General features: G+C 36.9%; 2 protein-coding genes across 2 annotated transcripts; both read left to right on the top strand.

Moving 5' to 3' along the window:
* The first annotated feature begins 6,187 nt into the window (after window positions 1-6,187).
* On the top strand, window positions 6,188-6,571 carry LOC110861146 (spore cortex-lytic enzyme). The gene has a single exon (XM_022110253.1). The coding sequence runs from the start codon at window positions 6,188-6,190 to the stop codon at window positions 6,569-6,571; it is 384 nt and encodes a 127-aa protein (XP_021965945.1).
* Window positions 6,572-7,061: 490 nt separating this feature from the next.
* LOC110861219 lies at window positions 7,062-8,771 on the top strand. The gene is made up of 2 exons (XM_035844539.1): window positions 7,062-7,827; window positions 8,315-8,771. The coding sequence occupies exons 1-2, from the start codon at window positions 7,146-7,148 to the stop codon at window positions 8,611-8,613; spliced, it is 981 nt and encodes a 326-aa protein (XP_035700432.1). The 5' UTR covers window positions 7,062-7,145; the 3' UTR covers window positions 8,614-8,771.
* The last annotated feature ends 4,685 nt before the right edge of the window (window positions 8,772-13,456 follow it).

The following is a 13,456-nucleotide window of genomic DNA, read 5'->3' as shown; positions in this document are numbered from 1 at the left end:
AATTGTTGCCGATCTGTGGCTACGTAGAGTATAAATCTTATTCTGACTTCACCATTGCCGGAGTCGAATACACGCAACAACAGTGGTGATAAATTATTACCAGCCTGGTACACTGACAATTAGGTAAAATAATTTCATCGTCAATAATCAAACCCATCCCCAAGTAATCCAAACATCCTGTCAAACTTTATTTTATTGCAAAACGCAATCATAACTTAATGTTACATGGATCCATTCTCAACACGAACGGAGGAGGAGAACCTCACTAGTTGCCACTCACAGATCTATTGATGCCGTGGCCACATTTGCGCCCGCCACCCACTTAAACGCGCCAAAAACACGAAAATCCATCTTCAGACGCTCGCCAAAAATTCAAATTTGGCCGCAATTTCAAAATTTTGCACCATTATACTCCGAGATACATATGTGTTTTATAATATCCGACGCCAAATTTAATTTTGTTTTATTTTTTGAGTATTTTCGAAAATTTCCTGACCGTCGTACGTCTTCGCAAAAATTATAATTTCAAATAAGTTGAGTTTGACAATGGAGATGATAATGCAACTATGTATCTAGGAGTATAATGATTCAATATTTTCAAAATCCTGTAGAAATTTGATTTTTGGCTAGGGTTTTATTGAGTGAAAACAGGGCTTTGTTCGTGTTTTTAGCGCCTTTAAGTGGGTGTGGCGAGCGCAAATGTGGCTATTCCATCAAACCACTTGGGGTTTTTTGATCACTCAATGGATGCTCCAACATATCCAAAGGGCATCGAGATCTGTGGGTAGCAACTAGTAAGGTTCACCTCCTGAGAGCATTACACATATAGCAAAGCGGATAGAAATTTATCCGCTTTGCGTTCATTAGGTACATACAGCAATCGGGAATATATGTAAAATAAAAATGATTTGACTTAATCCAAGGAAATGTGCTGTTCCTACTTTTCCAAGGCTTATTAATATTTCAGCATTACATGTACACTATTCCTTAGCAACGACAAAAAATTTTATTTTGTTAATCTAGCGCGGGCGGATGTTTTCACAAAACATTTCAGTCAAAATCTAGATTTTTCTAAACCCTGTAATGTTTCGAATTTTGACCCAATTTCAAAAATTGTGCTTATAAACACAATTTTTCTAAGAACCACTTCCCTGAAATTATAAAAATTCGTTTTTAAACATTTTAAAAATGTCATGATTTAATTCTATTTCTTAAAAAAGATGCAAAAACGATAATTTTAAAGCCTTCTTTGCAGTTTGTGTCCTTCACAAAAAGTCTGCAAACACATATATAAATGACTGGATTTCCCGTACTATGCAGACACGTGAAAGGATGAGTAACCCATTTTTGCGTGACTAAACTTCTAATGTTTGCAATGAAGTCATTTCGCTGGACCAATTTCATGAGAATTTTGCACCTCTGGTAAAAATTTGCGCACTTTCTGGAACTTATACACACATAGATATGTATGTACAGGGATATACACATTTTTGGAAAGACGTTTCAGTTCCTGCTTCTGCATTGCTTCTGCAGAATTGTTCCAAGACGAGTTTACAGGATCATATCATAATGGATGTTTCAGTGCATGCAATGGTTACCTAAGATGTCCAAAGTTGTTTGACATGATATGTACATGAAGACTTCGTTACGATGTAGACTTAATTGGTGATGATGACTCATTTGATTGTAGTAAATACGCGGAATAGTTCCTTGGCAACTCTTTCCCAGTCATACATACGTTCTTACTTGGTCTCATCATAGAAATACCAAAACAAATTTACAGATATAAATTTCTCATGAGCTTCATCCAGTAACGTGAACTCCGTTGAGAGAAACCTCATCCTTCAGATGTATACACGACGTGTATTACACGTATGTACAGTTGGGTGGGCTATAACCTTTCTGCTCAAAAAGTCCTGTTTTGATAGGAATCGAGCGTGCACGCGCTCTTCCCAACTTTTGCACGAAATTTTAAACTTTGCCCTAGCGATGCGAAATTTGGCATGCACATGCACCAACATATGCTACATCATAATATAACATCAATTCCCGTTCCGTTCGCTATAAATTTTTCAGGAAAAATCAAAAACCAAATGTCACCCGTATTCAATTTGGTTTTTGATTTTTCCTGAAAAATTTATAGCGAACGGAACGGGAATTGATGTTATATTATGATGTAGCATATGTTGGTGCATATGCATGCCAAATTTCGCATCTCTAGGACAAAGTTTAAAATTTCTCATGACTCCGTGCAAAAGTAGGCGAGAGTGCGTGCACGCTCGATTCCTATCAAAACAGGACTTTTTGGGCAGAAAGGTTATAGCCCATACAACTGTACATACATATTTAAATACATGCACAAACTTATGCAACACGCCGTGCATAAAGCATGGCACCGATTTTCGGAGAATTTTGGCCCATTATGTTACGTATTTATATTCTCCGTTTTATCATTAAAATTGGAAGAATATGATGCCTCACCACATCCCTTCTCTCCAAGTCGATCACATGCTTTACGCACAGTCCCTAACACGGAAAATCAACTTATGAGCATATACATATAGTTCATTTTTACGTATCTACCTATGACATTGAAACAATGCTTCACCCAGAACGTTTTCTCCAACTTATATAAAGGACGCTCATTTTGTTTGGAAGATGGTTAGTTTGCAGAATTACATAGACGGGTCACTTCCTCAAGCATCGTGTCGAAACGGTAAGAACAAGAATCATATATGTATAACGCAAGTCTGGCTTGAAAAATGCAGATTTCTCTAAAATAGAAATTATTTCTTCATCTGTGCAAGCTTGCGATTAAGGTCTTGGTCAGAATCGTCCGTGGTAACACTATGCCATTTTTATACAACTTCGTCACAGGTTTGCGTGGGATGGGTTGTATGTAAAAAATTTGAATCTGGTGCATTAATTAGCAAAACTACTCAAGAAATTTATAAAATAATTAAAGCTATTGGTCCCATACCTCATGTGGTTGTGGACCAGCACAGCAACACATAATCCATACTGGATTTTTTAATTTAGATCAAGGGTCCTGACTAACCTTGTGCATGCATATGGGATATCTTAATTTTTAATAGCAGGGTAGACCTGAATCTAGACGAGGAGATCATTTGGATAATTTATGAGTTTGACGGAAAGTGTATATAGCCCTTTATTTATTTGCGACACTGGTTTTACCGTATATTTTGTTTCTTCAATAATCTCCTGGACCTTCATAAATTACCAGAAATAGTTAGTGCACTAACCAACATATTTGTCCAGCTTCTGCCAAAAACCGAATCTAATTTCTCTCACTAGTTTTCACATAAACGTTGATCTTAGTAAAAATGAGCATGTCCTGGTAAAACCATAATTACACGAGGCTGGTGTGGTTTAGGCTAGGGTTGCCGCGGGTAGCGAAAATGCTACCCGTTACCCGACCCGCTACCCGCAGCACAACTACCCGTACCCGCACGGGTACCCGTTACCCGCTACCCGTAATGAAAATTGACTTAAAACCTAACCAGCCTTAAGAATAAATTCCATTTAATTAATTGGCTCAATTGGGTTGATATGTAATTTCAGATAATGCTACGCAAGTAACGAATGCCGTAAATTGCTATGGGAATATCCGCAGTTGTTCTGAAACCAAACTTTTTGACTTGCAATGGAACGTTTTTCAAACTACATCGGGATTTCTTAACGAATGATATCAAAAAATCAAGTTAAAAATTAGGAATTATCACTAATCTTTCCCTTGAATAGCCCGTAGGAAACTATTTGGATCAGAGTTCAAAGTTTACCATGATTTTCGTCCAGTGGAGGAATAAGATGCTGAACATTTACTTAAAAATCGAACTTTGCCTCCAATATTTTTCTTTAAAGTGGACATTCAACGGAAAGTATCATGTGATTCCTAATTTTTGGCTTGACTTTTTAATATACTCTCTAGATAATCTTGGTGTAGCTTGAAGAAAGGTTCAACTTTTAGTTTGATTTTTTTTTGGAATTTTGATTTAAATTTAAGTTTTCATTTTAAAAATATCTACAAATAAAATTTTAGCCTTCAATCGGATTCAGGTTTTTCATCTTCAACGAACAAATTAAAATCTCGTAAGTCTTACACAAATAAATAAATACAAAATAAATACAAATAAATACATAAATAAATACAAGTCAAATTGTTACTCAGATTTTAGAGCAGGCAAATTTTACTTGAGAAACAATAATTTCATTTTAGGGACGTGAAAAGCATATCAGGCTGCCATAGGCTTCCGTGGCTTCCGAAAAGACACGCACGCTATAAACCCTAGTTGCTGGAAAATAGCAAATTTTGAAATAGATAAATAATAAATTGACGCTTTTGTTGATAAATGGACTAACTTGCTGCTAGCTTTCTTTGTGAACTGATATATGTCGAGAATTAAATAAAAACAGAACTACCCGTTACCCGTGCGGGTAGTTCTCGCTACCCGCAGAAAACGGGTACCCGCAAGAATCGTGCGGGTATGCGGGTAACGGGTACCCGACCCGTTACCCGCGGCAACCCTAGTTTAGGCCCAACAACTTTATCTTATAAATTTCACGAATGGTTTTGTCGGTTAATAAACCAGACTAAAAAATTTTGCATGCAACCCATCCTATGCAAACCTGGGGCAAAGTTGCACAAAAGTGACCTCTTGTTACCACGGAGGATTCTGAACCAAGTCCTTAATTTCTAACCTAGAAATAGATTAAATACAAAGTACACGTTGTCTTCACACTCTCTGTTCAGCAAATTATTTGAAAGGTTGTGCATTTAAAGAGATTACTGGGTCACTAAATAAATACACGGTGTCATTGATACTAGGGTTGCCGCGGGTAACGGGTCGGGTACCCGTTACCCGCATACCCGCTCGATTCTTGCGGGTAGCGAGGACTACCCGCACGGGTAACGGGTAGTTTAGTTTTTTATTTAATTTTCAACGTAAATCAGTTCACAAAGAAAGTTAGCAGCAAGTTAGTCCATTTACGCACAAAAGAGTCAATTTATTATTTTTCCATTTCAAAATTTGTCATTTGCCAGCAACAAGCGTTTATAACCAGCGTATCTTTAAGGAAACCACAGAAGCCTATGCCGGCCTCAAATACTTTTCACGTTCAGGAAATGCGGAATAATTACATATTGTTTTTCAAGCATAGTTTGCCTGCTCTAAGATATCAGTAATAATTTGACCTGTATTTGTGTGTATTTGTTTATGTAAGACTGCCGAGGTTTTAATTTGTTCTTTGAGGATGAAAAACTTGAATCCGATTGAAAGCAAAAAATGTATTTGTAGACAATTTTTTTGAATGAAAACTTCAGTTAAATCAAAATTTGAAAAAATCCAACAAAAAATTGAACCTTTTTCAAGCTAAACCAAAATTGCACAGCGAGTATATTTTTATCAAAAACTCAAGCCAAAAATTAGGAATCACGTGATACTTATCTTTCCTTTAAATGGCCTCTTCGAAGAATAACATTGGCTGTAAAGTTTAATTTTTAAGGAAATGTTCTGTATCGTTTTCCTGCAATGGACAAAAACCATGGTGGACTTTGAACTCTGCCCCCGCAATAGTTTCCTTTAAACTGTTCATTCAATGGACAAATTAGTGCAATGTAATTCCTATTTGTTGGTTTAATTTTTTGATATGCATAAATCGCTAAGAAATACCGACATAACTTGAAAAACGATCCAATTGTAAGCCAAAAGGCATGCGTTACTTGCATAGCACTATCTCAAAGTACATATCAACTCAAATGAACAAATAATTGATCAAATCCAACTTATTCTCAAGCGTGGCTAGTTTTTAACCTAATTCTCATAACGGGTAGCGGGTACCCGTGCGGGTACGGGTAGTTGTGCTGCGGGTAGCGGGTCGGGTAACGGGTAGCATTTTCGCTACCCGCGGCAACCCTAATTGATACCTCGCAAAATCTAGAAGTTTCGTAAAATCATTTTACAAACTTTTACAAAATACAAAGACATCCTTTATCTGAGCTTTTTGTAAGCTAATTTTCCTTTGAAATATTTATAACTTTATAAAAGTCTGCATGAATATCATGCACTACGTGAATTACACCAATGTCTGCATGAATTCCAAGGAAATTATTTCCTCGTAAATTCTGTCTCAAATTTTACTACTTTACATTTTTTAATTTTCAGAAAAAATGTCTCACTTGAGTGAAAGAGATGTCTTAGCCAAAACCATTTACGCCGAAGCTAGAGGCGAGCCCGACGAGGGACAGAGGGCCGTCGGTCACGTGATCAGGAATAGAGCAGAAAAAAACCGCGACTACTGGGGCGGTAGTACTATAGGGGTGTGCGTCAAACACCAACAATTCGAATGTTGGAACGGAAGGAGTGACATTGACATCCACGAACCACAAGCGTACCAAAAAGCGCAGAGAATTGCGGATGAGGTTTTGTCATCTGGGGACCATGACCCCTCGCGGGGATCCACCCATTACAACAATCCAGACAAAGAGGACCCAGAGTGGGCGAGAAAGATTCCGAAAACTGTTAAGATTGGGAATCATCAGTTTTATGAGTAAATTTGATCAATGCACTCACCAGAACGATTAAATTATTGCAATACGGACTAGAATTCCCCGGTTACATAAGTAAAGAAAGTTGTATGTACACATGTATGTATGTCCATAGCGGAACTCCCGTCCTAACCTTAGTTAACCTCCTGTTAACTTTACTAAGGTATGTTAAGTATGGTTTGGTACGAATGCAAAGTTCAAAATTAAATAATAGTGTAAAAATAGATTGGAAAATTTTATCGTATTCAATTGAGAATTAATGCATCATTTAAACGCCATCCCATGCGGACATACATCACCATTACATCTTGCATAAGTACAAACTTATGTAACCTTTAATTAAAAGCGAATCAAACGATTGTGTAAGCTATTTCCATTAAATTGTCCACTTATCGATCAAATCAAACATACACAAAACCCAAATTAGTCCAGCACGCTAATGGAACGGTGACTGATAAGATTATTAATTTAATTCACTTCAACTTCCTAAATAAAGTCCTTATATTCGACCACACTTCGCGAGAACGACACGCTTAATTAATCCATTCCTTCCTTCTTCTACACCAACTTTTTTAAAAAAATGTCCTTTAACCTCCTCCCTCTTTTTCCCCTCTTTTTCCTCCTCCCTTACTCCACCCCTCAACTCCTCACTACCGAATGTGGCGCCCGGCTTGCATCCGGGCGATACGCCACCACCGCCATCTATGACGAATCCGACTCCATCTACATAATCGGCGGGATACCGTACGGTGACTACGAAATTTCGAGGTACTCCATCACCTCGGACGAAATCTCCATCGTGGCACGCCTCCCCTCCAACCGGGCCGCCGGGACGATGTCGATTGACACGCAGGGGAGCATTTATTACCATGGCGGCGTCCAAAACGGGCAGTACGGAAGGAACGACATTTTCAAATATATCCCGGGAAACATTAACCCCGTCAGAGCGATTGGCGTCATCCCCTGGTATAACTTCAACTCGGTCGCCTTTCCGAGCTGGGAGGACCCCAATAATATCTTTATTCTGGGTGGATCCCTCTACAAAGAGGTGATTATCCTCTTCAACCAGACGAGCTCCACCTCGGCAAGGGTAGGCTTGCTACCGACGGAGTATAATTTGCAAGCAGGAGTGTCCGATGGGGCGGGGAGCGCGTATTTATTCGTAAATGTGGAGGGGGGCATTCCATCCGTGGTGAAGTTTAATATGACTTCATTCCAAGTTGAGGCAGAGGCTCCGATATTGGGGGGATTCTCTTTTAAAGGTTTACATTTTTATAATTTAAATAAAGCGTTGTAACTGTTGTTAAATAACCGTTGCACATAAGGAAGTAGCTTCAGACTCCCTTTACCCCAACCACTCCCACGACATCGCGGGAACACTGAATTTCGCTGTATAGATTCAATTTCAGTGAAAATCTCATTTTCCCCCGACCACACCCCCTGGTGCCCGGGGGGTGTGGCGCAATGGGGAACACACAAATTCACTCTATTTCATCCATAGAATCAATTGCGCAAAAAATCTCATTTTGCCCCGACCGCACCCCCTGGCGCCAAGGGGTGTGGTCCGGTTGCCCTCAAAAGTTAATAGGATCCTCCCCCTAGGGTCATATGCATGATGCCGGAAACCTATTTCGATTTTCTCGATCTGTTCTCCCGTAAACCTGCTGACGGACAGACGGACAAAGTCTTCGCATAAAGTAGCTGAAGCTACCTATTAAAATTTTAATTTATATTTCCCCGTTTTTTTAGGCACCCCTCACTCTGTCTGGGACGGAAGGAATGCATGGATAGTTGGGGGCTATGGCAACTGGACGACGGGTCCACGGCCCAATTCGATCCTTAAATTCGATCCGGAATCGATGCAAAGTGAAATTGTTCTGGTGGAGAATTTTCCAGTGAGTGCGGAAAATGTGACGTATCTCTCGGAGACGAATCCTGTTTGGGTCGAGGCGAATAATAGGATCTACTTTTTTGGAGGATACACCCGCAATACGCCGGGAAGTAATCAGATAATTCATGATAAAATTTGGTATATTCAATTACCTTAATGTATTCCTGGTTTGAGATGGATATAAATTGATGACATAATGTCATCTTTCTGCATATCCAACAAATTTAATTGGTTTAATTAAAATATTATATGTATGTATTACATCGACTTTTTTCCAGTGAATAAACAGATATTAATCACGAGATCCTTATATAATCCGCAATGTTAATCCGTAATGATTAATTATTTATTTATTTATTTATTTATTAATACAATGAGATACCCTACCAAGTAGGCTATTACATCTCAAGGTTAAGTACACTTCAATTTATACATTCTTCAAATTCAAAATCATCGATCATTTCAAAAATTTCACACATTCCTTCAGTCCTTTGTTTGTCTATTAGGAAAGTTTTTACAGAATTTTTAAAAAGATTAAAATTAACCTTTATAATGTCATTAGCATAGGAATCAGGCAAGTTAAATAAAGCTTTATGTGCTCTGTACCGAAATGACTTTTTTGCGACATTGCGTATTGGTTCCGAGTAAGTCTTATTTCTAGTACACTTCCTCTCAGTTCCCAAAGTTAAGTAATTTCTAAAATACACAGGTTCAACTTCATTCAACATTTTGTAAGCCATTTTTACAAGCCCTGGGTTTACAACATTTCGAGATAATAGCCAGGGATAATCACTTATATCATCAATTATCGACTCATATTTAGATTTACCCGATATAAATCGAGCACAAGCTCTAATTATTTTATCAATACAGAGTATATTTTTCTTACCAATTAACCAAATAGGACATGCATATGTATAAATCGAATTTACAAGCGCTTGTATCACTATTAATTTCTGTTGCTGATTTAATACATATTTTACAGGACGGAGAGACCATAAAGCTGCATAACATTTTTTAGCAACATTTTTACCGTGATTAATAAAATTAAGATCTTCGTCAATAGTTACACCTAATATTTTCATAGAATTTACTTTACACAGCGGAGCATTATTCAATGAGATACTTATATCGGCTAATCTTGATTTGTCCCTTTTATTACAAATAAACATTACAGCGCATTTATTAACGTTTAGTTCCTGCCAATTGTGTTTCATCCATACGCTAATTATATTTAGGTCATGTTCTAATTTTTCTTTAATAATTTCTATATCCTCAATTTTTCCTGCAATGGTAACCCCAGTATCATCTGCAAACATGATGGACAGACTATGCTTTAAATGATACGGAAGATCATTCATAATGATGAGGAATAATAAACAACTAATGCATAAACCTTGTGGAAAACCTAAATTAGTTGGCAAAGTCTTGGAATTTTTGACAGTTTCCTTACACGAAATACATACATATTGCGTTCTTTCACTTAACAAGGAGTAAATGATATCAGATTCGACTCCATACCATCGCAATTTATGAGAAAGCACCTCTTTTGAGGCCATATCGTATGCCTTTCTAATGTCTAACGATATCAATATACATACAAAATTGTTATTTAGGGCCTCATATGCAAAGTCCGTTATTGCAATAAGTGCATGAGTTGTAGAATGTAGTTTTCTAAAACCAAACTGATATTGAGATACTATTAGATTCGAGGTATACATATAACTGGTTAAATAAACACTTTGCAAAAAAATTAGATAAAATAGGTTGAATTGATATCGGGCGCAAATCATTTGGTGAGTTGACAACCTTAGTTTTTGGAATGGGGACTACTTTTGAACTCTTCAGTTCTTCAGGCAGTTGATTTGAGGAGATATATAGATTAAATAAATTTCTAAGCTGAACCTTAAAATTATATGATTCCATACAAATATTAATCATATTGTTACAAATACCCAGTGTATCATAAGCAATGGATGATCGGTTCTTCATTTGTTTCCACGTCTTGTTCATGTCATCAATAGTCAATTCAACAAATTTGAAGGTTTTCTCAGAATTATCCCAAGGTAGTGTAGGCTTTACAGGTAGTGTTGGTACCGGGGTCGACGGGCTTGTTGTGGAAATAGCAGCAAAGAAGGCATTTATCTCGTCCAGGCAAATATTTATTAAAGGTGGAGGGTTCAGCAGTGGGTATAGTTTGTTGAGAGCTCCCCATAAATGCAAAGACTGTACTTTGTTAGAGAATTCCAATTTAGTGTCACGATATATTGCTGCACTGACCCTCTTTTTTAATTGTAAAAATTGAGTTCTATTCACTTGATCCCTACTACCCCTATACTTATTGTAAGCAATATCTCTAATCTTTATTAAGTCTTTAGTTTGTTGTGAGATAAATTTCTTGGAAGGGTATTGGTATATGGTTTTATTTTTAAATGGGGCGTATTTATTGAATACTGTGAGAATTGTAGACAGAGTAGTATTGGTGGCGTTGTACGTAGAAACTATATTATCGAGTTGAAGAGAGTCCATTGACTTTAATACATTTTCTTTATTAAGTGAATTAAACTTACGATAACTAATGGTTATTTTAGGTACTTTTGGCCTAATGAGATTTAGATTACATTCAGTGTAAGAATGGTCAGATAATTGTGGATTATAAATATATTTACTTATCACTGTGTTAATATTGTTTGTCACGATTAAGTCTAAAATATTATCTCCACGGGTGGGCGTATCAATAATTTGATACAATGAATGGCGAGACAAAATTTCATTAAATGGGGTAAATGTCCTTTCATCACGTAGATTAAAATCGCCTAATATGTACATATTTTTGCTTAACATACATATATTCGTAAAAAATTCATTAAAATAATCATAATCACTTGTCAGAGTTTCACCAGAGTAGTCAGGGTGTCTGTATAAACATCCCACAATGAAGGACTTATTAAAACCGTCCTGAACCACTATGCATAACTGTTCAGTATTTTTCGTTTCGTCAATATAATTACATATATTAAGAATTTTTATTTTTAGCTGAGATTTAGTAAAAATTGCTACACCTCTGTCCCCTGACTAGAGATGCCAGCAAGCCGGCTTATTGAGTTGTGAGTCAAAACAAGCCGGCTTATTGAGTTGTGAGTCGAAGCAAGCCGAGTCAGAAGCAAGCCGGCTTGCTTCGACTCACAACTCAATAAGCCGGCTTGGCTTGACTCGACTCAATAAGCCGAGTCAGCTTATGGACATGCATTCTGGTTTAAGTAAATGGACATTAAATAATTATAGAAATCAAAATAACATTCAGAAAAATTAAAGTTGACTTTTGAAATGTTAAGCATCCAATTGAAATCATTAATAAACTTATACTAATATCATAAACTACATAACTACATACATATGTACATATGTACGTAAATAAAGTAATTTGTGTGATTAAATGCAAAACTGAAATTGGATCCATTGTTACAGTTAAAAATAAATATTTTCTCCTTCAATTACTATACAGTAGTTTAACAAAATAAATTTAATAAATTTGCACATTTAAAAACCCTACGAATTTTTAGACATTTAAGATTTATGAAGATAAAACAGCTGATTATATTAGCAGTTATATTATTTGAATATCAATATTCGTCTCAATTTTAAATTTTTGATATTGTGAAGCACAAAATACAATAATAATTTAGGATTAGTTTATAATTGCAACAAAAATAACATGTCAATACAAGTGGAGCGGAGTAAATATGTTTGTGTACGTATGTATGTATGTACATACGTGTGTAAGCACGAGGAGGCGGAGTCAGCGGCTTATTGAGTCAAGCCGAGTCAAGCCAAGTCCAACTCATTTCAACTCACAACTCAATAAGCCGGCTTATTGAGTCAGCGGCTTACTCAACTCAACTCAGCTTGACTCAACTCAACTCAATAAGCCGATTCAAGCCAAGCCGAGTTGGCAACTCTACCCCTGACTTAACGGCGTCTTTTCTATGTACATGGTATCCAGGAAAGCAACGTAATTGAGTATTTGGTCTGAGTCTGGATTCACTTATGCATAAAATGTCAATATTTTGCAGAGATAAAAATGCGGCTAGCTCATGGAACTTTTTTTGAATCAAGTTAATGTTTATATGAGCCAATTTTAGATTCCGTTCTTTGTCGTTTTTCACATGGTTGGGTCTAAAAAATGTCTCGAATTGTTTGTTGGGGTTTGGAAATTTTGTGAGTCGTCCAACGGAGATTCATTGATGGGGGAGAAATTATTCGTATTCATAGTTGATAATGTCTTTGAAGAACCAGTCTCAGGTCGTAGATTTTGAAGGTATCCACCAGGATGAGATTGAGACCTTAGGGAATCGAGACTTGAGTCGTAGATCATTATAGTGGGATCTTGTGCTCCAACTCCAGGGGCTTGCGACCCCCTCGGCTGGGTACTTGATCTTGTATTACCGAATGATAAGTTACTTGTTCTTTGCTTCTCACGATGTAATGCCGGCGTAGTAGATGTTTTATAAATCTTCTCAATAAGATTTCCATTTAATAGATAAAAAGACGACTCACCACTGTTTATCGTTCTCTTTGACCAATCAACGTGAATTTGTTTCGCATCATATCCCAGATTGCGTAATTGAGAACGTTTCTGTCGTAGAATCCTATGATCGTTTCTTAGCGATGCGGGTAAATCTTCGTTTATAAATGTCGGCTTATTCACTTTGAATCTATTTCCATAAACTTCATTTCTTTCAAACAGTGATAAGAACCTTACTTTTATTGGTCTAGTCGAGTTTTTTGATGGTTCCCCAATTCTATATGCGGTGTCAAAGTTGTACGTGTGTCCTGTTGCTTTAATAACATTTGCCACTTGATCAAATAAGTCTTTTTGGGATTCATTGATTCTTTCAGGGATTCCTGAGAATATTAGATTAATTTTCGATAACTCGCACCAAAGTCGCTCATTTTCACCTGTAATTTCGGATACTTTAATCTTTAGACTTTTTACTTCA

This window comes from Folsomia candida, unplaced genomic scaffold (genome assembly GCF_002217175.1).
Source record: "Folsomia candida strain VU population unplaced genomic scaffold, ASM221717v1 Fcan01_Sc038, whole genome shotgun sequence".
Taxonomy (NCBI): Eukaryota; Metazoa; Arthropoda; class Collembola; order Entomobryomorpha; family Isotomidae; genus Folsomia; species Folsomia candida.
This window is presented reverse-complemented; position numbering and strand designations above follow the sequence as displayed.